The sequence below is a fragment of the Globicephala melas genome, chromosome 8, assembly GCF_963455315.2.
Source record: "Globicephala melas chromosome 8, mGloMel1.2, whole genome shotgun sequence".
NCBI lineage: Eukaryota > Metazoa > Chordata > Mammalia > Artiodactyla > Delphinidae > Globicephala > Globicephala melas.
Window position 1 is genome coordinate 13723698 of NC_083321.1, and position 24581 is coordinate 13748278.

Consider the following 24581-nt stretch of genomic DNA (forward strand, 5'->3'; position numbering starts at 1 on the left):
CTTGATCCTTGCTGTTCTTCTAACCCTTCCTACCTAATTGTGGAATAATTGTTTCTAATCATTAAGAGAGGATCTGATTTCAGCAACACTAATGGACATCTCCAGCCTCTTCTGGAAGCGAGGGCTCCTGCCCAACTTTTGGGCACAGCCTGCCAGTCCTCCATCCTAGCAAGGTTCCTCTTTTCTATAAGTAGCCAGAAACATCTGGCTAAAGGCAAACAGCTCCAGGGTGGGAGCCAAGATGCTGTCACATATGGGGCCGGCAGCTCAGGGAATGCAGTTGGAGAAGTCTGCTGTGTAGGGGCTCAAGGCACCTAGCCAAGCTGCTGCATGCCTCAGGACAAGAGCTACTTCTCAGCATTCCCAGCAGGGCTTTTTTGATTCTCATTAGACCCCATCTGCCACTTAGGAGAGGGAGCTGAAGTAACTAGAAAGCTCTCATTTGGGAAGCATTTTTCTCACACAAGAGGCAGGATCCGGGCTTCTCAACAAGGTTTTGCTCACCCTGTGTCCACCCAGTCTGACTTTAAACCCCCATGCTACAGAAAGGTTTCTGGTTTTCCAGGTCTTGGTTGCCCCTTACGTCCAAAGGCACCAAAGCACTCAGCACATGTCCCTGAATTCAGTCACTGGTGGAAGGGAAGACACCAGCTTTTTTGGATAGCTGTGCTGTACCACCGTTTAAGGCGAGAAGTGCATTTTTGTCTGAGAACAGGGAGCGAGGGTTTAATGGGACAGTAGAGCATCTCCCTCTTTGCACAGGTAAGTATAGGTGGCTGTCTCCATCTGTAATGTCAAGCTCTGTCCTTGAAGGAATTTGTGGGTACTGGGCCTGTCCTAGAGCTTTTCTACCCAGAATCCCCCTTCTCTGTGATGTTACCTCTTGGAATTCACTGTGGTAACGTTCAGAGAGGTGAAATTGTTGGGCCAGCAGACATTCCCAGGAGAGCATCCTCCAGAGCATCGACTTATTTTAATTCCCACTAAGTGACCATCTCTCCCCAAGAGATGATCTCTTACACAATCCCATGTGAAAACTCCTGTAAAAATGAATTGCTAATTGCTCTTCGCCTTGGCATGCTTATTCTAAGCAGTTCTTCAGACCTTTGGATCAGTGCTTCTCAAACTGTGCTCCTTGGACAACCTGCATTAGAATGCATGGGGTCCTTGTTAAAATACAGACTCCACTTCAGACCAAAATCAGAATAAGAATTGGGCAGGAAGGGGACCGGGTATTTGTATTTGTAAAACAAGCTTTCCAGGGCTTCCCTGGTGGCGCAGTGGTTGAGAGTCTGCCTGCCGATGCAGGGGACACGGGTTCGTGCCCCAGTCCGGGAAGATCCCACGTGCTGCGGAGTGGCTGGGCCCGTGAGCCTGCGCGTCCGGAGCCTGTGCTCCACAACGGGAGAGGCCACAATAGTGAGAGGCCCACGTACCGCAAAAAAAAAAAAAAAAAAACAAGCTTTCCAGATGATTCTGATACGCACTTGAGTTTGAGAACTGCTGTTCTTAATGACTGCTTTCTTCATTTTAGGTTTCTGCCCTCAGCCTCTTCAGCAGAGGCAGAGATACAGTCTCAGGTTTACTTCTTATCGTGGTTTTATGTGTGATGCTTTGATCCTTTGCTAATTTTGTTGCAGGCACAGTGGTGTTTGTGTTCTATCTCCTATAAAACTCTTAGCTTTTTGGCTGTCCGTGCTTCACCTCCCATTTTTCTCAGCTGTTGTTGCTTTACAGGGTTCTCCCTTGAATATCTCAATGTGCTGAATTATTTTCTTCCCCACGTTGAGTTTAATTATTATCCTTGTTTCTAGGATCTAGGGTCCTCAGATATTTCCCTTCTCTGCTTACTAAGGCTAGGCTTAGTCTTCCCAATTTTAGTATCATTGGCAAATCAGGAAAAATAAGACTAGGCACATATTTTATCTCCCCCTTCCGTCTGTCGATTCGAGGCTCTTCCAGGCTGAATATGCTACTATCTCTGCCTCAGGGTCTTATGTGCCATCTGACTCCCTCACACTTGAGCCAGTAGGACTTTTTGTTAATTTCTGTTTGGTCTTTAAGTTAGACATTTAAAGATTGCTGAGCTGAAGTTTTGCTGAATTCTCAAAACACTAAACTGCCTGAGTTTTCTCTCTGCTTTCATTTTCTAATTGGAACAAGGCACAATATTGTAGCAGAAAACTGCAATTAATTTTCTAAAATTATGGTAACTTACACAATGTAATAACTTTGGTTGTAACCAAGTGAAAGCATAATAACATAAATATAAAATTACTAATGAAACCAGAAATAGTCATATAGCAAACTATGCCTCCAGTTTGTAATAAGTGCTGTTTTACCTAGGAATGGGGGCAAACGTCAGCGGTCGAGGTGTGGGTGTAGGTGGGGAGGCAGTGCTGGGGCAGTTTGGGCAGAAGTGATGGACAAGGGACTTGGGTGGGAGAAGAAGCCCTAGGACAGAAAGCAGTTTAGCTCTCCTTTCTTCATGAGACAGCATTGTGCTCTTTAAGGCCAAGCCTCAAACATCAATACTTAAGGGTCAATTTTATTGAAACCTTTTTCTCTGTGGCTATGCGGTGAAACTGTATTCAAGGGTTGAGCAACTATTACCCAGACAGATTGTTAGTTTGGAGGGGGTGTTGGAAAGAAAGCCTGCCCCTCCCTCCCTCCACCCCTCTCTCTCCCCCCTCTTCTCCCCCCTCTTCCTCTCTTCTCTCCCGCCTCCCCCAACCCCTTCTTGACCCTGAGAGTTCTGCTCTTCAGTAGTGGACAGTCCCCTTGTATACCTTCTCCCTCTAGAGCTCCAGCTCTAAAGATATGCATCCCCTTCATTCTCAGTAGGTCCTAGGCAGCTGGAAAAGGAAGCAGATTTTTTGTAGACCTACAACCTACTCATATCTAACTGGCCAGTAGTTCTCAATGTGTATTCCCCGGGACTAAGTCAGCATCATCAGGGAACTTAATAGAAATGCAGCTTCTCAGCCCTGTCCCAGAGCTGCTGAATCAGAAGCTCTGAGGGTAGGGCCCAGCCATCCTTGTTTTACCAAGCCCTCCAGTTGAGTCTGCATGCTGAGTCCAGATTGAGAACCAATCATCAACTGCATGGGGATCCCAATTAGACCTCACCTGTCAGTATAGCATTGTCGTTTTCTTTTTTGCTCTCACCTTGTCTCTGGAATCTCATCTGGTTTATTTCTATGGCTCCTTTAACCAGATCTTTCATATACTTTCAGGAAGTTGAGAAATTGATGAGTACCTCCTGCCCTTAGCATTTCTGGATATGCTAGCATCCTAGTGATGGTACTTTAAAGACTAATGCTGTGGAGACTTTTTCCCAATTCTAATTAAAATTCTTGCCTGCCCACAGTTGACTTTGTTGAGGCTCTTAACCGTGATCCCATTCCTGTTTGCCTTCGTGCTATAGAATACAGAGATTCTTAGGCTTAAAAAGTGAGAAGAAATATCTTTCTCTCCAGGACCTTTCCCATCTGAAGGTGTAGTTCTTGAGTTCCTTTTTCCAACATTCAACTCACTGTTATCCTTGGATGGAAGATGTCGCTGTGGTACCCATTAATGGATATCTTAGTGTCACCCTAGTTATAAAGAAACATTAGTTGGCTTTCTTTATTTCATACCATTTCATAGCCATCTTCACAGAACAGCCTAGTGATGACTGATTATTATTATTATAAGTTCATTAAAATGAACCACAGAAAAGGCTTGGTGTCCAGAATACTCAAATTAGTCATAACTAAATTGTAGCTTAGACCCTGGGTCGGGATGGGTAGCCAGCTCTGCCAGCACTGACCAGCATTATGTAACTAACATGCATAGGCTCTTTTGGCTTGTCCTATCTCCATTCTTCAACATATAATCTTTACTGTGGCTTACTCCTTGCCCTGAATTTAGCCTGTGGTCAAATCCAGTCATCAGTACTTCCTAGATTCTAAAAGTTTGGTTTTCAAAAGTGACCTAGAGGGCTTCCCTGGTGGCGCAGTGGTTAAGAATCCATCTGCCAATGCAGGGGACACGGGTTCGAGCCCTGGTCCGGGAAGATCCCACATCCTGCAGAGCAGCTAAGCCCGTGTGCCACAACTACTGAGGCTGTTCTCTAGAGCCCGTGAGCCACAACTACTGAGCCCACGTGCTACAACTTCTGAGCCTGCACTCTAGAGCCCGCGAGCCACAACTACTGAGCCCATGTGCTACAACTTCTGAGCCTGCACTCTAGAGCCCGCGAGCCACAACTACTGAGCCTGCGTGCTACAGCTACTGAAGCCCGCGTGCCTAGAGCCCATGCTCCGCAGCAAGAAAAGCCACCGCAATGAGAAGGCCATGCACCGTAATGAGGAGTAGCCCCTGCTCACCGCAGCTAGAGAAAAGCCTGCGCACAACAACAAAGACCCAATGCAGCCAAAAAAAAAAAAAAGTGACCTAGAACTCTAGTTCAATCCAGAGTATTCTCCAGCAATCTAAGGGAACTGAGCTGCTTCTTAATCTTGTCTGGGCTTGGGAGTGGCAAAAACCAAAAATAAAGATATTTTATTTTTGTATCCTTGAAGGGTACTATTTCTTCAAGGGGAGATTGGGATAAAAGAGAGACAGCTTTGTTGTCAGAAATGATTTACTCCTTCCTAAGATTTTGTCCTCATTAATTTTCTTAAAGCTGCTTGTCAGTTGATTAAAAGCTGCTCCCGCTGCAATTATCTTAAAGTTGAGTTCTGAGATGTGGTACAAAGCATCTATCCTCAAAAAGTTCCTTTCTTCAGCATGTTGTAGGAAAGGGGGAGGAGGTATGAGAGAAGTCAGGGGTGTCTCTGATGCAGTTTGTCAGAGAAGGGAGGGGGCAAAATAAAAAATTAAAAATAACGTTAGAGCTACAATCAAAGCCATTAATTTAGGCGAATTTTTCCATGACAGATTCATCTGACTTTGATGCTTTCTTTCCTCCATGGCTTTTTAGTAGAGCACAATCTATGCTGCATTTTATTATTTTCACTCAGCAAAATTTTATTGCACCCCTACCCTGGGCCAGGTACTTTGCTAGGTCTGGGAATACAATGAACAGAATGGATCTGGACCTTGCTCTCCTGATGCATACGTGCTGGACACCTGGCTTCTTAACGGGTCTTTTCACTGCTATATCCCCAGCCTTCACTGTGCTTGGCACACAGGAGGCGCTCAGCATTCATTCTGGGAATATGTCACTTTGAAATCTTGTGTGCTGTGTATTCCCTGCACGTACATGAACACACACCCCTACTCACCAGCACCATCAGTGTGCCTAGCACGTGCCTCAGGAAATGGTAATTAAACATAAGTATTAGATATAATTCTTATGAAAATATAGAGTGTCTTGCTAATGACCACAGTTCTGCCCAGTATCAGTGAGTTTCTCAGGGTTCCAGTCACAGCACTGAGAAATGGTGAAGAGATTCCCAGTGGCTGTTTCAGAAGTGAAAGACAAAACATTTTGTTTTTTAAGAATTGGTGGGAGAGGCTTCCCTGGTGGCGCAGTGGTTGAGAATCCACCTGCCAATGCAGGTGACACGGGTTCCATCCCTGGTCCGGGAAGATCCCACATGCCGCAGAGCAACTAAGCCCTTGTGCCACAACTGCTGAGCCTGTGCTCTAGAGCCCGTGAGCCACAACTGCTGAGCCCACGTGCCACAACTACTGAAGCCTGCGCACCTAGAGCCCATGCTCCACAATGAGAAGCCTGCGCACTGCAACGGAGAGTAGCCCTCGCTCGCTGCAACTAGAGAAAGCCCGCGCACAGCAACGAAGACCCAACACAGCCAAAAATAAATAAATAAAATAAATAAATTTATTTTAAAAAAAAAGAATTGGTAGGAGAACCAAATTCTGCATTTGTAGAAGCTGAAAGTATTTTATTGTAACCCCCGTCCTGAGCTTTCTTCTTTCAAAAAAATATGGATCAAGTAAAGTGTATGAATATATTGAAAGGCTCCCTTATCTGAGCTGAGTATCTAGAACAACTACTTATTTGGCCATTTCCTTTGAGATTTAGAAAACTGAGGAAGTTCAAGAACTTGTACTGTGCACAGAGGTGTGGGCACAGGAGGAAGCAATTATTTTAACTTCTGGGAGTTCCAGGAGCGTGAGTGCCTTGGTATTCGATTCAGCACAGAAGTAGATCCCTCAGCTGAAGTAATCTCTGTGCTTCAATCCTAATAGCCAGAGATGGACTTTGGAAAGCATCAGGCCGATTGAAAAATAAAATTCTTGTTCTCTGACTGTCCTTGGGATCTCTTTGAGGGGAACAGGTGAATAAGACAAAGTCTGTAGGTCTCAACAAATCACAGGAGATTGGCTGGAAATGACTACAAGGCATCAGGTTATCAGGAACAGAGGAGGGCAACAAGTTCCCAAGAGATAAGAAAAGGAGCTGTTTGCGCTTCTTTTCTGCTGGGGGAGCTTTGGTTTAAACAAGAGTGTTCTAGGCAGATTTGTTCCTGCTTCAACTGAACAAAGAGTCTGGAAAGTAAAGTGACTTGGTATTCCGATTTTTGTTTTTAAATAACCACTTTAAAATCAACATTCTATGAGTTCTAAACTCCAAAGTAGAATATAAAGAAGGCTTAGAGACAGTAAAAGAAATTAAAGGTTCTGAGAAACAATCACATTTTCCTAGGGATGAAGAAACTCCAGTAATTGATGAATCTAAGCAAATCAACCCAAAAGAAAAAAAAGATGACCGTAGTATCCTTCCCCCTGCCTGTTTTGGGATGTGTGCATTTCTCAGCCTGTGACAAGAAGTGTAGCCATCCATTTCCAATGAAAAGGTCAGCTGTCTCTTAGCATCTGCTTTCCACTGATTTTTTTTCCTCTTTCCAGAGAGTTAATTCTCCTCTAGTAACCCTCTCTAAAAGCTTAAAGCCTCCCTTGATTCTCATCACGACCCAGAAGGCATTTCTCCTCCTCACAAGTCCTTTCTTCCTCAAAGCCCGTTTGGCTTGCGACTTCTCTCATGGTCCTTCTGGCTGGCCTCAGTTTCCAGTTGTCCTCTTCCTTCAGCCAGCTTTCATTGTCTTGGTTAAAACAAGGGAGATCTGCCGACCACACTTGACCTCTTGCCACAGTGGCAAGGTTCCAGCTTTTAAGGATAATGAGATTCCCAAATGTAAACAAGAAAACCGCAAAGTTTTTTTTCTTTTAGCTTCTTATTTGGGCTGATCTGAGCAATGCAGTTTGCTACTTGGACTAATGGTGTGAGCTTTATTGACATGTGGTAGAAAAGAAAGCATCTTGTTGAGGGCAGCAATACATTTTTCCTCTAAATTTTAGAAGGATGGAGAGGAAGGTTTCCCACTGAGTTCCCCTGGCTACCTCTCGTTCTTTTCCTGTCTATCTTTGAACAAGAAACAAGACGCTTTTAGTTTTGACCTGGGAACTGTTTTCTTTTGTTCCTACTTCCTATTAGAGACTTTGAGGGATAGAGGCAAGTGGTACAAGAGATTGTCTTGGACCCCTGAAGTAGAGGAATTACCTTCTCCCACTCCTTAGAACTGTAAAGATCTTGGTGACCTGACTCATTCCCTATTGACATGCTGAGACTGCACTGACTCTAAAAAATTTGTTCCTTCTAGCTCATTGATCCCAATTCCCTTCACAGATGTTAGACAGAAATGAGAGCAGCCTGCCTGGGGAGGGGGGTTTCTGTCAGCATTTGTCATCTACCAGGGAATAGCTGCCCTGGAGACAGATTGAAACCAGGCCTCTGCAAACATGAATCAGCAGCCAGGTTTTGTATCCAACCCCACAAAGGGACCCCAGAACCTGATAATCCTCCTCCAGTATAATGGAGTTTGGTGGTGTAGCTTCATAAGGTGTCACTTTTGTCAGAGAGGGGGAGGCATTTTTGGCAGGTCCCCGGCTTTGTCCTTAACATCTGACAGGGAGCTTCTGGGCACCTGACTAGCGTTAAGGAAGGTTTTACTGGAGATATATTTGGAGTGCCTTAAAATAAAGACCAGAGCTTCCTTTACCGTCTCGGATCTTCGTTCTTGTCAGTGCTGATGAACTTTGGGTTTATGGAGCCAGCCCCCATTGAAATCTGGGAGGAGGCTCACAGATCACCCAGTCACTGGGTTGGAAAGACTGATGGCTGAAACCATAAATGGTTTGGGAGTAGCCAGAGCTATAGCCATCTGTCAGCATTGGGGAACTTGTTGCCCAGTATTGTCTTGTCTCTAGGGCTAATTGTGAGGAGTAGTTCCTGTCCGTGAGGTACTTTCAGAGCTGTTAAACTGCGGCCAGAGAAAGGAATGGAAACTACACCTCTGGGTGGTTTTCCAAATGGGCCAGATTCTCATTCCTCTAGGGTCCTTTCATTCCAGGCATGTGTGAAATAGGAACATTGGATCAGATGACCTCTCAGAACCTGTAAATCAGTGATCCTACCCATCCTGCATCCTCTGTGTCACCTCCTTCCTTCTCACCCCCACATTAGAGTGTGATAAGTAAGCAAGTGCTTATCAGGAGTTCTGGAGGCTACTGATCTTCACGTGGCATTTTCTGGCTTCCTGCCACAAAGCAGGATTTAGCCTAATACCCAAACACTGGAGGAGATGGGCTCTTGGAAGCTGCCCTTTCAACACTGTTTAAGGACTTGGGCAGGGTGGGGAGCTGCCAGAGTCGGAGGACAAATCGATACCCCATGACTCCTATAGCCATGGAGGTTGTGAATATCTGTGCAGCAAGGTCTAGGGGTCTCAGCCTTTAGTTACTTCTCTCCAGTTGCTCTGACCTTGTCTCACCTAAGCTGGGTCACCCATCATACTGGCTTCTTGATGGTTTTGTCCCCAGAGCAAATTCCTGTACTTAGAAGCAGATTGATAGTGTTTGCTTGTTAATCCCTCTGCAGCAACAGACTATAAAAGGTAAATTTGTGACATGTGAGAGGCTTTGTTTGCTTCTTTCCTGGTCTGGAACATTTCTAGAAAAGAGTCCTTATTCTTGTGAGACCACGGTCAAAACACTCAGCGCAACCTCAAAGCATTTGATTTACTAACTGCATTGTCTCCCTTCTTGCAAGACCACTTTCTCTGGCCCTCCTGGCCCATTGCCTGCAATAATGAATCATTATGATTTTAGGGGAGACTCTTGTGAATCCCATTAGAACTGCCACAGGCTCCCCTCATCCAACCCACTGAAATTAACACACATCCCTTCTGAACTCTGGGTGTATCCCCAACTTACATTATCTGACCTTTGGGAGAAGAAAAATTTAACAGATTAAGTGATCCCAGCCACAGTTGTCTGATCACAGCCACTTTGTCCTTTTGATTTGTATATCAAGTCATATTTAACCATATAGCCGATAGGTTGGACAGAAACCATGGATTATCTTCTGGAAAAGTGAAAACCTCTATGAGAAAGGATGAAGGCCCCACACCCATCCCCTGACCTGAAGGAAAAGTGTTGATTAGGTACAAAGGGGAAAAGACTGGCATTGCCATCTCTGTGGACAGTCAGCCAGTAGTGAGGCCGATGGAGAGGAGTATCCATGAATTCATTCCAGGCTCCTGCCAGGTATGTACGTGTAAGGAAGGGATTATCCAAAGGTCAGGCAAGCATGTTCTGGATGACTAGTTTAGAAATTCATAAACTTCATTGGGCTCTTTTTCAGTAGTCTCCTCAGACCAAAGATTTAAGGAGCCCTGGTTAATTCTTAAATTTGGAGTTGAGTAAGATGGGGAGGACATAGGAGGTAGGAGGTTCTTAAGGCAGCAGCAGCCATGGGGCAGTCTGTCTTATGCCTCAAACCAGAGCCAGTTCCATATTTGTAACAGACCCATTCGACCTCAGGACCATAACAGGGCTGTTCCAGCAGTGTGCTATAAGCTGCCCAGGCACATTTCTCAGCACCACAAAGCTGGGGAATTTTTATAACAGGATTCTCTGTGTGTGTGTCATTACATCGAGCACACGTGCCGCTGTCTTCTCTAGTCCAGAGGCTGTCCTGGTAAAGGCCTTTCAGATAGCTACCCAAGGCACATGAACAAGTTCCCAAATGCAAGACTTCTTATCACTTGATTTCTGTAGATAGCGTGGACTCTTAGCTCAGTATTTACCTTTTTGGGGGAGCAGGGTCTCTCATCAGGATAATCAGAAAAATAATTATTATTATACTGACCTAAATTCATTTTTTAATATTACTTTCTAAATCACGTTCTCATTTGTTCTCTCATTTTTTTCCCTTCCATCAACCCTTAGGTAAAGGGTTAAAGGTAAAGACAGATGAAGTTCATCCTTATTTTATAAAAACCTGAAGAGGCTAAAAGAGAAAACATTGTATTGACTAAAACTCCAGTTTATAGATTCTCAGCCTCACGTCCTTTTCATAGGGCCTGATGACGTGTTTTTCTTGCAGGTTCATGGTAATAATAACAAGAGTTACCATTTATGAGCTTGCACCACATCAGGCATTTATATACATCATTTCTTTTAATCTCCCCTATTATTTGAGTGTTGGTGCTGTCTCTTTTTTTTTTTTTTTTCTTGGTGGTACGCGGGCCTCTCACTGTTGTGGCCTCTCCCGCTGCGGAGCACAGGCTCTGGACACGCAGGCTCAGCGGCCATGGCTCACGGGCCCAGCTGCTCCGTGGCATGTGGGATCTTCCCGGACCGGGGCACGAACCTATGTCCCCTGCATCGGCCGGCGGACTCCCAACCACTGCGCCATCAGGGAAGCTCGGTGCTGTCTCTTTTTAAACTGAGATCCAGAGAAGTTGTTACGCAGTGACGCCAGGACTCAAACCCAGATCTTTCTAACTCTTAAATTATGCCCTTCATTCTTCCACTGCCCTGCCCCTGTCTCTGACTAAAGTCGATTCTGGAACATTGTGTAGTTCAGTAGCCAGATATCACCTTCAGCCCAACCTGAGACAAGCTAAGCTGCCCCCTGAGAAAATAGTAGCTTTGGAAAGATGTAGACTAATGAAAGGAGACTCCCTTTGATAAATGGAACTGATCTGTTTAATGGTGATTTATATAAGCTAGAAAGAAATCATATACATGTGTGTTCAAGATTCCCATCTGCCCTGCTTCCTACATCTTATTGCACCTTTTAGGTTTCCTTAACAATAGCAGTTTTAACATTGCTTTTAATTAGATGAATTAAGAATGTTCTTTGATGTTATCACCCCCTCCCGCCCCCCTATCACCTTCAGTTCCCCATTGCAGTGAAGAGTGCTGTGATTTCCATGGTAACAGGACTACCAGTGGAGGTTGGCTCTCACTGGTTGGTCTGGTCAGAGGAAAGTTTGGGGCAGTCCTTCCTGGTGTGCTAGGCTCTGCATGGGGCTTTCCAGGGGGTTACCTTAAAAGTAATGAAGTGAGAAATGTTAAAGGCTGTGAGGAGAGCATAGTGACGCTTCATGCAGAAGGGTCCAAGTATGCCCCTGGTATTTCCTGACAGTCCTTAGCCCTCACCTGAAGTAAGAGGGTCCCACCCTCCCCTGTGCTTCCCCAAGTTCTCAGATATATGTTAAGAGTCATCCCATTCCCAGTCCAACCATCTCGTTTCTTCCCTGTGGTTAACTTGCTTTAGGCTATAGGAGGGACTTTGTTCCCCTTGGATTTTGTTATTCTTGGTAACAGACTGTTTCTCCTCCCATTCTCTTTTCTTCCCTATTTTTTCCTCACCCAGAGAGTTTTCAACGTCCTTTATCCCATGCCTGCTGACCAGCGGAGACATGTCAGCATCAATTCTGCCCGGTGGCTGCCCGAGCCAGGGCTCGGCCTGGCCTATGGTACCAACAAAGGAGACCTGGTGATCTGCCGACCAGAGTGAGTGGCTCAAGGGGCTGGCGGGGTGGGGACTCAGGGGGTCATCCAGGCTGAGGACTGGAGTCATCAGCATTCACCTGTGGATCTGGCCAGTGAGGTGGGGTCTTTTTTTTTTTTGAATTTTATTTATTTTTTTATACAGCAGGTTCTTATTAGTTATCCATTTTATATGTATTAGTGTATATATGTCAGTCCCAATGTCCCAATTCATCACACCACCACCACCACCACCCCCGCTGAGGTGGGGTCTTCTAGATGGGAAATTCGAATTCTGCTAGAGCCTGACTCGTTCTCGGCGTCACTCCTCAAAGTGTCCTTTTCACCTAGGGGATGGTAAGGTTAGCTCTCCATTCCAAAAATCTTCAAAAGACTGGTATAGTTATTAGGTGTTTTTAAATCTAAGGCAGTATTTTTTTTTCTTTGTTTTCCCTCGTTCTCTGGTTTCCTAGTGATAGTAAAGTTTCCCTGCAGGCAAAAGCATAGATATCAAAGATTCTTTTCTAAACCCTTTTTGAAAAATTCAACAGGTGGTCTCAGGTTTGTGTAAATGCCATAGACATTAACTTAAGAAACAAAATTGGAAATAGAATATTGTTAAAGCCCTAATTTGTCAAGCTACGGATCTCTGACAGCCTGGCTCTGTCTGTGTCCTGCCTGTTTTCCTTTCTGCTTGGGGTTCTGGCTCATAATAGTGAAGGCAGATTGAAAAGCTTAGTTTAGAATAAAAATGATAATTAACTGGTCTTGATTGAAGTAGGGGGTAGGAGGCAACAGAGAACCAAAGCATCTCTGTCTTAAGTCCTGATGACACCCGCTTCTCCCCTTCCTCTGGCTTTTTGGAGGAGAGAGGTCTGTTCAGGCATCCTTTCACTCAAGACCCTGGGAATCAGCCAGGTCTATCATCAATTTCCAGACCCAGCCAGGTGGGGAGAGTGAAACTCTGTACTTCAATGCAGATCAGGCTGATTGCTGCGTGGGCTACTGCGGGGTTCCAGCTGACTAAATGCCACTTCTGCCTCCAGGCCATCCTAATGTTGTCCTTCACTTGGTGCAGAGTCTTCTCCAAGGGTAGCCTGCAGATCACAGAACACGCATGGTGTGGCTGGTCTGGTAGGGTCTCTGGCTGCTGGGAGTGTCCATGTTGCCTTTTGATAGGGCCCTTGGTGATTTTTCCTAAAGTGTGTATTTGGGTCAGTTCTTGTGGCCTGGTAGGTGACGGGTGATTGAGCCCTTGTCAGCTGAGCTAGGTCGGTGGCCCAGGAGAAAGAAAACCTGGTTCTGATGACAGCTCTTTTATTCCACCTAGAATTTTCGGAGCCCCTTCCAAAGAGAAGCTGCTGTCTCAGCCTGACCTAGTCAAGCTGCTCTTAGAGCTGGGAGACTGCTTGATTCTGCCAGCTACACTCTCTTCAGACTCAGTGTCCACAGAGCCCCTTTCACTAGCTCCTGGTGCCTCTCCAGAACACAGCCTGCCTCTTTCATGACTGTGCCACTGTTAACCCAGGTGCTTTATCTGTCCATTTCTGCCCTCCCCGCAGCCTGTCCGTAGTCTCAGGATCGGTCTTCCCTGAACGATTTCTTTTTCCCCAAAGCACATTATCTTACCTCTTCCTCTTTTCTTAGAAATTCATAAGAGGACTCTAATAGGCATCTTTCCCAAAACTGGAAAAGAATTCTGGATTATAATTTCACTCTTACCAACACTGTAGTTACAGGCCTTTCTTCCCCTGTTTCTCCAAGACAGCCTTCCTTAGCATTGTTGTCTTGTCCCTGGCTCCAGCTACTAACCTTTGTCCCAACCAGACTCCCAGCCCCTTCTCTTGCAAAAGCGATCTGCTCTTACAGAGGCAGTGTCTCTACTCCCAATTTGTCGTGGCCCCACAAGGCTTTTATGTCTACAACCCCAGCCTACATACTTGGTGTGAGTCACAGACATCTCAGCCAGACATGAAGCTGGCTTTGGCCTCTCTTTTCTCCCCATATGTCATCTTCAGCATCCACCGTCTCAGCAAGCTGGAGCCGTCTTGAGCTGCCTGGGGAATTCTCTTACCCACCAGCAACTCAAATCTCTTCCATGACAAGATAGCACTAATGGGCTTCCCTGGTGGCGCAGTGGTTGAGAGTCTGCCTGCCAATGCAGGGGACACGGGTTCGTGCCCCGCTCCGGGAAGATCCTACATGCCGCGGAGCGGCTGGGCCCGTGAGCCATGGCCACTGAGCCTGCGCATCCGGAGCCTGTGCTCTGCAATGAGAGAGGCCACAACAGTGAGAGGCCCGCATACCACAAGAAAAAAAAGAAAAAAGATAACACTAATGTTTGACACAGCGAACAGCACCGCATCACAGACCAAGTTGTGTTGGACTCAGAGCTAGTTGAGCCTGCCTTTTTGGTGTTGCTGTTTCTTCTGATTTCTTGGGTCGTGTGGGTAAATGCCCCATGCCTTAGGGCCAGTATTTAAGGGTACCATATAAAATTAAGATGGACATGACTTTGTCCCAAGTTGTCCAAAGCTTCTCCAGTTCTCAGTCACCTTCATTTCTGTACTTTAGGCAGGAAATACTATGAAAAATATTCAGGTAAGTAAGTTTAGACTCACCCGAGGTCTCCCAGCAGATCAGTGACAAAATGAGCCTTCCCAGTTTTCCGATCCAGAGCTCTTTTCTGTAGCTGATTCTTAACGTTTTTTCAATCAAAAACCCCTTTAGAATTCCGACGAAAGCAACATAGTCTCTTCCACAGAAGAATATACCGCAAGAACACACAATTTTGTAACTCTTTTAAGACCTCAGGTGAAGAATATAGCTCTAGATCATGTTGAGGCATTTAAGTGGGTCAGGTGATTGATGCAGTGGGAAATGAGAGAGGATAAGTGAGAACATGTACATCTTTTTTAACAGTCTCTGAGTGATCTCCGGCTTCGAACGAGGAGAACAAATAAATAGGGAAGTAGAAGCTCAGCGTTGTTGCCTGCTGCCTGGCCCTGCGTGATGCAGCTCCCTGGCACACCCATTCCCAAGGGCACATGGGCCAGCCAGCCAGCCAGCTGGGCCAAGATTACAGCCCTCCCTCCAAAACAGGTGGTTGTCTGCCTTTGTCTCAGGCACAGGCAGCTTTACCACATTTTGTGCTTTCAATCCTGTTCTTGATTTTTCCTCCATTGTCTTAGCCTTGGCACTCTCTCCAAGCACAAAGACAGAGGTAACAAGCTCCTTGGGCATCTCTTGAAGGTATTAAAACCCCACTTGACAGTAGAAAAAAGTCTAAGGAAACACTCCATCTCTCCAGGCACAGAAATTCTTAGGACAGGTGAGGAGACGGACCACTGGCCCTTCCACCCATATACAGAGCCATTTCAGTGGCTGATAGCCTGGTGTCCCCCCCGCTCCCAGCAGTGAGATGCTCCTTTCTCCTTTGCTCTGCTCTCTGACCCGCCACCCCTCCCAAGCTGCTCCTGTGCCTCTGGCTGTCCGCCAGCCCAGCCAGCCCCCCAACCAGTAACCAGGGTGGGTATGAAGTGCCAGATTGATATGAGGGGCTGCTTGCTCACTTCCGTCTCATAGATCAGCCCTACAAACGGCGGGGTGGGGAGGTGCTGGGAAGACCTCTGAGAGTCAGCTCAGAAGACAGAATTCAGAGACTCATGTCAGAAGAAAAGTAGGCTGGGGGGAATTCCCTGGCGGTCCAGAAGTTAGGACTCGGTGCTTTCACTGCCGAGGAGGGCAGTTCTGTGTGAGAGCGTTTTCACCACCGAGGAAGCCAGACTGGCTCTTAGCTGTGTTCAGGGAGCCCCAAGGGTCCCAGCTGTGAGGAGTCACTGAACCAAGCCCAGAAGCACAGCTCACAGAGGCTGTTGAAGGAAGCCAGGAAGGCTGACCCTGACTGGCCTTCTCATTCTTCTTCACCCCTCTGTGTGTTTGTCTAGCTTCCAGGAAGAACCTAGAGCAAACAGTGGTGACTCATTCATCCTCCCTAAGGTCCAAGGAGGAAGGAGAGGGTTGGGACTGTTCTTTAGCTTACAGATGGAAATAAGCAACACTGAATATTGAACACTTAGAGTTTCATTAGCCAGAGGAGGGTATCTTCAACTCTGTTCCTTGGTACAGTGCCTGGAATTTCAACCAAATCCATGAGCTTCTCGTAGTCAAGCTGGTCTGACCATAGAAGGTAGAACAAATCATGGCTGGAATTGGACCTCTTGGTGGGGAGTAGAGAGGATTGGGGTCGGGGGCGGGGAGAATGGAATAGGATGTTGATAGCCTCCGTCACTCCTGTTCTGTTTGGCAGTTGATATCCTCAGTAAATGGCCAGAGTTCATAGCCTGGAGCTGATGGCGCATGCTGCCAGATGGAAAGTGTTGGAGGGACTCTTTGACCATCAGCGTCATGCTGGCAGTCGCAGCTCAGAGAGTGTGCCTTCAGGTGGCCTTTTCTCTGAGATGGGAAGGAAGGTGCCTGGTCACGCAATACATGGTTTGGTATAGGTTTGGTGTGAGCAGTTTGTTGTCACTAACCAGCCCTGGGTAGCAGGAATTACAGACAAAGGATTTGGCGGGGACCCACGTGGTATTGCCACCTGTCAATAAATCTTGACAAGTTTGTAAATCAGAGACTCCCTGGCAGCTGGCTTCATGTGGTGCCTCATGCAGCCAAGATTTGCTCATCAAAAATTGCAGTGGTGGCTTTGTTTTCTGGGGGCCTCTGCTTTTGTTTCTGGTCATTTGCCTCTTCCCTCACGTAAGGTCTTCTCTCACCTCTGCTCTCCAATGCCCTGTTGTTCTCAGACAACCCTCACAAAAATAGCTGAGTATCTGGTGACTCAGCTCCCTGTGGTCTCGAGGAGAAACAGCAGCTCGCTGAGATCCAGGAAACATGGCCCGCCACCTCCTGTGCGGCTGTGGGAGTGGCGGAGATTCGGGTTGAGGTGTCCCGGCTCAGGGTGCTGACCTCAGTCCTGGCCCCCGGGCTGACCGCAGGTGTTGTTACCCTGAACTTTAATTCTTTATTGATGTTCTTTCAGAGGGCTCGTCTGAAGATCACACCAAATCTGCCCTCTAAGAGGAGTTGGGAGGGGTTTAGTCCAGAACAGGGAGAGGAAGAGTACTTTTGTTTGGCTGTGGCTCTTTCCCACAGGTAAAGCCTAATCCCTAGAATCTTAGTGCCCCTCTAGTGATGGATTTGGGGTCCCAGTGCCTAGGCCCGTTTCCTTTCACCTGAGGTAGCACAGCCTCCTGACATGCAGTCGCTCACCGTGCAGGCCCCATCAGGCCCCTGCCCTATCCAATCCTCACATTTAGGAAGGAATCACCTTACGTCACCCCCCCACAACTCATCTTTTCCTGGCTAATCCTCACAACCCACTGACTTTCATTTGTTTGCTGTTTATTGAAGAAGTTCTGTCGTTAAAGGAAGGTGACCTCAGCCTCTAGGTTAAAAAGCTGGCTTCCGTTGGAACTTTTCTTAGTCAGCTCAAGACGGGGTGGCTTAATCACCAGAAATTTATTTCCTACCATCTGGAAGCTAGAAGGCTGAGATCAGGTGCTGGCATGGTTGAGTTCTGGTGAGGACTCCTTTCCTGGCTTGCAGACAGCCACCTTCTCACTGTGTCCTCACATGATGGAGAAAGAGAATAAGATCTCTCTCTCTCCTTATAAGGCCAGAGTCCTTTTGGGTTAGGGTCCCAGTCTTATGACTTCATTTAACCTTAATTACCTTCTAAAGACCCTATCAGATACAGATACAGTCACTTTGGGGGTAGGGTTTCAACATGTGAATTTGTGGGGGATTCAGTCTATAGCAGAGCTCTTCAAGCACATGTGCATGCCCTGTCCCTCTTAGGAGCAGAGCTAGCTTTTTTGAGTATCTCCTACAATCTCTACATAGACACTGGAGTTCTCATCAAAGGGCTCAAAGACAGCTGTTTCCCAACTCTTATCCCTCTTCCTTCACCACCGTCAGCAGCACCCCACCGTCAACCATGTGCTTGGTGCTAGGTAGCTGTCTTGCATTTTGGGACCCACCACTGGCAGCCAGGCTTGCTGCCTGAGGTGGCACATCAGTATAGAAAGATAAGAGGCCACTGCTTCCCTTCTGGCAGTTTTGCCTGCGTGAGGTTGGAAGAAACTGCTTGATACTCCATTGCAGGGAAAGAAGGAACCAGGAGAAGGTTGGCAGCCCAGAGAACTTGATGGCTAGAAGCTCTTCTCTCTGCTGTCAGCAGTCCAGCCCATTGCTGCTGCAGTTTTTCTCCTCCCTCCCCCAGGAGAAGTTTGTGAGCCCTCCCGGGTCATCTTCAGCTCTCCCAGTTGCTTGTCCAGCCTCTACGTGGCAGAGGAGCCTCTAGGGCCAAAATAGAAAGAGATGTGGGCCTCTCTGGCTCAGCAGGAGCTTTTTCCTGCTTAGACTTCTGAGCTCCAGGCAAAGTAAAAATGTAAAGGTGCCCTCATTTTCCTTTCTCCTGACCCCGTGGCTGTAGGGAAGACCCAATGGTGAGAGCCTGCACTCTCTGTTTCTGAGCACTAAGCACTCCCTTTAGACAGGGCTGTCCGTGGCACCTGGTATCTCCAGGGCCATCTTAGCTCCTTTCTCATATGTCTGAAGTACATGCAGAACTCACTGCCTGACTGGCATGGCTATTTTTTAGCTCTTCCTTAGCCCCAAAGAGGAGCCAGTTAGGCTCTGGGGGATGGAAGAGGCTAAAGCCACCACTCCAGGCTTTGGGGCTGTTGGAGATTTGTCTGGTCTGCTCTACACTGAGCATCCTGATGCAGGAATATCTTTGGTCCTGGCCTCAGCCCAGCCCCAGGAGAGGAAGGAGGGAATTGCAAGGAGTTCTGGCCGTTCCGTATCTAATGCCTTCCACCTTTTCTCCTTCCCAACTGATTTTCAGGGCCTTAAACTCTGGTGTTGAGTACTACTGGGACCAGCTGAATGAGACTGTCTTCACTGTTCACTCCAGCAGCCGAAGCAGTGAGAGGCCTGGGTGAGTTTGTGAAAGAGGAGGCCCGCCCTCCCTTCTGCAACCAGTGGGCTCTGGAGCAGTGCCCTCAGACTGTGCTCCAGGGCTCTGTAGCTGCCCGTCCTCAACCAGAGCAGCTCCTCTTTGATCTGCTTCATGCGTTGAGCTTTTGCATGTGATTTTGTTCGAGAAGAGTGTTTCATGGCTAAGAAAGAGAACAGAACCTCTGCCCTCAGAGCCTTGATTTAAGACAGGCTAGGACACCGTCTAGCCCTCTCATTCTGGCATGGTATCTGGGCGAGCTGCGGTGAGGAGAGAGGAGTGGACACTGGAGAGGGATGCCCTCCCTAGGAAATTGCTTGTGGGCAGTCTCCCACGTGACCCAGGCCTCAGGGTCCAAGCTGCCCAGAGCTGCAGCCCTGGGACAGACCCTCCCCAGGAGCCAGTGAGAGAGTAGGAACCTGGTACTGATCCTCTCATCACTTAATTCATTAACGAAGACTGGAACATTTTGAGAAAAAGTCCTGGGTCAATGATAAAGCCAAAGCAGTCACTGCTTCCTAGAGGGAGTACAGGGCACAGCCGGAGGAGTAATCCCCAGAAGCAGCTACAAATAGGAGTGGCTGGTGACTGTCTTGAAAGTCCTGGGCTCCCTCTGCTGCCGGCTTGAGCTGTCCTGAGGGTCAGTGCCTAGGAAATGCCCAAGGAAGGGGGCGTATAGCTTGGGGCCTGGGCCTTACTCATTGGCAGCTGGCGCTCCCTGCTTTTAAGGGTCTATTTTCAGAAGGCCCCGAAGGAGGATCCCAGAGCAGCCTCACAGGAGTCCTGGTGCTTTTCCTCCAAAGTGGAGATTCAGTGGCAGTTCCAAGAATTTAAACTGGAATCTTGTCAGCATATAGTTAGAAGGAAGGAAAAGCTAAAGAGAGAAAGGGCCCTCTTGGGCTGCTCACCCTTTTTCCCATGGAGCTCAGCTAGTGGCTTCCCGAATCTAAGGAAGCGTCTTTTAAGATCAGCCATCTCTACCTCCCCAGAAAGGCCCTCGTTGTTTGAGTGACTGGACCAGCTGGGTTTGCAAAACTGGACGGTTCTGCGCCTCCTTTCATTGTCCCGGGGTGTGGACTGATCTGGAGGAGAAAGGACACAGGCGAGTTCACCGCCATCGGGAGGCAGCCGCGGGAGCGGGCCTCTCAGCCTGCAGGCCCTGGTCCAGGCTGTGCCCTGGGGATTGGCATGGAGCACGCGGAGCTGTGTGTGGTGTGCTGTCCCCAGCCCTGCCCGACTCCGCTCTGCCTTTCTCTCCGTAGCACCAGCAGAGCCACATGGAGGACAGACAGAGACATGGGCCTGATGAATGCAATTGGGCTGCAGCCCCGGAACCCCACCACCTCAGTGACATCTCAGGGCACCCAGACTCTGGCCCTTCAGCTGCAGAATGCTGAAACACAGACAGAGAGGGAGATCCAGGAGCCGGGGACAGCAGCTTCAGGTCCTGGTGAAGGTAGGAGCCATGTAACACTAGAGGGGAAATGAGGCCGGGAGAGTGGCGTGGGGTGGGGGCTGGGACCATTCTCACCCCTCCCTGAGGCTCCCGGCCCCTCCACACGGACAGCTGGTGCAGGGCGAGCACCACTGCTGTCAGGGTGAGTGCCCCTCACATGGTGGTGCCTCCTCGGGCAGGAAGGTCATTCCCCTGATCTGGGTCACTGCTCCGGTAAGCCGAGCTGCTCTCACAGCTTTGCTCAGTCCCACCAAGGACCCTCATCTCCTTATCCTCTAAAACTTGGAGGACCCAGGGTGTTCTTCCAGAGAGAGAGCACAGAGAGTCATCTAGATAGAGAAGGCTCCCTGCTGTGAGCTCTCGTTCCAGAGACATGCACCCCAGGCCTCGGGCTTCCAGGACCACGCCACAGGGTAGCTTGTCTCCCCCTGCTGCCAGCCTGGCGGAGTCGGGACTGCCACAGGTGAGGCCCTCACACACCTGTGCTTCATGGCCATTTTGACTGCAGCCTGGCACGCAGTCAGCCCCTTCCTCTCACCTATTGCAGGTGTGGCTCAGCCAGCTCCGCCCTGGCTCTGCGCTGGCCTCACACTGCTAAGAACCAATTAGCACTTCCCAGCGGTAGCGCTCGAACCCCTTTGGAGTGTGTTGGCAGCTGTGTTAAATAGGCTGTTCTCGCTCAGTCACTGTCCTTACCCCCTACCCCAGCCCCTGGCTGCTCCAGGCTCCAGACAAGGCAGCCTCCAAACAGACCCACATTTCCTAGGTCCGTGTTAAGCCATTTGCTCAAGAGAGACCATGAGAAGAGAGGACAGGTGTGCATCGGGCAAGGAGTAACTAATCTGCCTGTGTCACCTCCAGGGAACAGCTTTCCAAACTGCAGCCCCCCCAGCAGGGCACTGTCCCTGTCGCTGCCATGAACTGACACTTTTTACAGTTAAGTCCCTTCTTGGTCTGTGGCCCAGGCCACCTCCTACATCTGTTGGGTGGAAACCCCTTGGTGTAGAGGTAGCGGCTGCAGCAGCCCAACACAGCTCCGAGCCTCACTGAAGAGGAGAGAGCTGGAGCTCCTCCAGCCAACCCCAGGCGGAAGTCCTTGTCTGAGGCGGCACCCCTGCCGCGATCTCGTGGCCGTTTACTGACTGTCTCCCGTGCATCAGCCGCTGGGGTTGCAAAGACAGATAGGCCTTGGTCCTTCCCCAAGGAACTGGACGTCTAGACAGGGAGGCAGGCACCCAGCAGGTAATTGCTTCACACGATAAGGACCTCGGGGCCACGGAGGAGGGGGGCCCAGCTCCCAACTGTGGGGCTCGGGGAAGGCTTCTGGAGGAGGTGACCCTGAGCTGAGTCTTCAAGGATAAGTAGGAAAATGTCAGGCCAAGTGGGATGGGGGCAGGGGGCAGGCATTCCTGGCGGAGGGGACAGCAGCTGCAAGGGCACCAAGTTCAAAAACATTACCATCTGCACCGAGGACCACTCACTAGTGGGCTCTTGTTCCTGGCCTGTCATCGCATGTTGAGACTGAGGCTGGATGAGCAGGAAGGGCAGATTACAGGGATCTGGGTCAGAAGTGAGGCCTTCAGCCTGAAAGTGAAGTGCAGCAGGGGCTCCCCACTGGAGGAGAAGAGCATCCACCGGTGTTTTCACCTCCCAAAGAAGCCTCTGATATTTCTTGATTAGCATCAGCTTATTTCTGGCCTCCAGTCAATTATAAGTTCCTTTCTTCCTGTTTCAGGATGCGGATGATGGGCTGGCAGGAGGAAGGAGGTTCTGTTTTCCAGTTTGAGACCAGAACCTGATTCTCTCCCAGTCTCTCCCTGCAAAGTAGAACGGGTGGTGGAGGGTGAGCCCTTCAGAGGCCAGAGGCACTCTTCAGCAGAGGCAGCAGTTGAATAGGCTGTTCTCTAGAACGGGAGCCTGGGCAGGGTGGTTCAGGATGGCTCGCTGCATCTGTCTGGCCTGGTGAACTTTGCCTGGAGCTCTGGACCTCCAGCTCTGAAAGGGACAGCATCATAGTCCCTTTCAGAAAACCCCACACCTAGAAAGAAGTATGGGGAGAAGATGTGTGGGGCATTGACCAGTGGGTGTGACTGGCCAGGCTTGTCCCTCCTGGGGCCAGGAGCGTTGTTCTGAGGTGCTTACCCCACTGACCACTGTCCACTACTGCCGCTCTGGTAGGGGGACCAGGAATCAAGAGTCTTCTTGGGCTCAGACTTCCTTCCTGGTCCGCTTTCCCCATCTAGCAGGCAGACACAGCAGCTACACACACACACACACACAGACACACACACACACACAGACACACACACACATAGACACACACACATAGACACACACACACACACACACACAGACACAGACACACACACACACACACACACACACACACACACACACACACACACACACACACACACACACACACACACACACACACACACACACACACACACACACACACACTACCTGCCTTCTGTCTCCCAGTTGACAAAACTACTAAACGAAACCGCTCATCAAGTTGGTTAACTCTTCTGGGCTTAGCTAGAAGGTGGGGCTGGTTGGGGGGTACCCCCTCTGCACCCCTCCACACACCAGGGCCCAGTCTATTAGTCTGGGCAGCGAGCTCCACTTGTGGTATTTACCATTCTGTGGCCTGCCCCTCCCCTGGCCCTTTCCCACTGGTTAGCACTGAAGGGTCCCAGGCTACTCATTTTCATGTTCTATGAGAATTTTATTAAAATCTATTCAGTTCTGTCTAGGACTTCCCGGAAGAGCCCTCCACAGGGGGAGTTTGCAGGTGTTGGCTTTTTTACTTGTCCAGCTTTAAAGCCTCCCTACCCTGTCACTCAGAAAGGGAGGGGAGGCATTCCCTGGGCTCACTGTTTGCTCCCAGCTCTGATACAGTGCCTGCCTGGCACACAGTGGGTGCTCAAGAAGTGTGTGGAATGAATGAATTGAGCAGAGGCAAGGCCCTGCCTCCGAGCTTGGCTGTGCTGCACTATTTGGGGAGCCCATGGCTCTGCCTCTGACCACTGAGAACGGTTGCTTGGACCTTTTTGTTGTCTGGTGAAGATGACAGACCAGCTGGGCCAGGGAAGAGCAAATGTGAAAAGGGAAGGAAAGGGTGCCCCCTGAGGTCAGGAAGGGCAGCTCCTCCTCTGATGCAATCTGGCTTCCCTCTTCTGGGCAGTGAAACCCCCAGAACTGGGCATTATGGGAAGTTACTGATCCCATTCTGGCCTCTGTATCCAGAACGTACCTTAGAACTTGCCAAGGAAATGATCTCATGTCAACACTAAATCAGTTTACCATTTTTCAGAGACAAAAAGAAATGCTTTTGCTACAGGGAAGGAGACAGCAGAATTAACCCCTGTGGCCGCCACTGCTCCTGGAGCTAATAGCTTGGATCCCTAGCCATGGCTGCCACTTCTCTCAGGCCCCAGTGTGTTTTCCTCTTGAAGAATGTGCTGGCTGCCTACCTTGGCTCGCAGCCTTGACTTAGAGCTCCCAAGAGACAAGCACAGCTCACAGCTCTCTAGGCTGAAGCTAACTACACCCAGCCCTGAGGAAATCGTTTGTGTATACATTTTAAACTCTTCTATCCCATCTTTTGTGAGTACTTACTTTATGTCTAGTATTGTATTAGGCACCATGAATCCACAGGTATTGCAAAGGGAATCTGATTCAGAGATGAAGCCATGTCTCTACCCTCAAAAATAAGTCCAGAAAGGAAACAGACATATAACTGTGTCCCCATAGCAAAAGGGTAACATGTGACCGGTTTTCAGAAGCCACCTTAAGTCTGGAACGCCTGTAGGCAGCCTGGGAGCCCTTTATTCACCCACACATTCGACAGGTAGATGCCAAGTGCAAGCCCAAAGATGAATAAAACTTAGTCCAAGACCATCAGGAACTTAGAGCCCAGAGGGAGAGGACTCTGACGCAGAGAAGTGTGGGTCACTGTGGGGCCCAGAACAGGAGCAGCCACTCCCAGGTGGGGACCTTGGAAGGCAGGGTGAGGGAGGTGGTACTTGTGCTGGCCCTTGTAAACAAGTGGACTTCGGATGTGGGGAAATGGGCAGGTGCGTGGCAGGTAGAACACCCACAGTGTGTGCAGGCAGGGGCGCTGGGCACACAGCAGCGCTGAGTCTCTGGGTTCAGGAAGGGGGATGGTCAGGGAAACAGCTAGGACCTGACCAGAGAGGGCCTTTAAATGTCACGGTGAGAACCTTAACTACTTGAGGACTCTTGGAGCTGCTGGGTTTTGAACCGAGTATGGACTTAACCAGAACTCAGTGGATCAGAGCTGAA

At 48.8% G+C, this 24581-nt stretch overlaps 1 protein-coding gene across 10 annotated transcripts in view; it reads left to right on the forward strand.

The window, feature by feature from the left end:
* AMBRA1 (autophagy and beclin 1 regulator 1) overlaps window positions 1-24581 on the forward strand; it is a 175544-nt gene that overhangs the window by 146288 nt on the left and 4675 nt on the right. For all 10 annotated transcript variants that reach the window (XM_060303259.1, XM_060303266.1, XM_030864561.2 and 7 more), the window contains 3 exons: window positions 11678-11817; window positions 18704-18796; window positions 20077-20270. In XM_060303259.1, the coding sequence (XP_060159242.1) occupies window positions 11678-11817; window positions 18704-18796; window positions 20077-20270 (427 nt within the window). The remainder of the gene's footprint in view (window positions 1-11677; window positions 11818-18703; window positions 18797-20076; window positions 20271-24581) is intronic.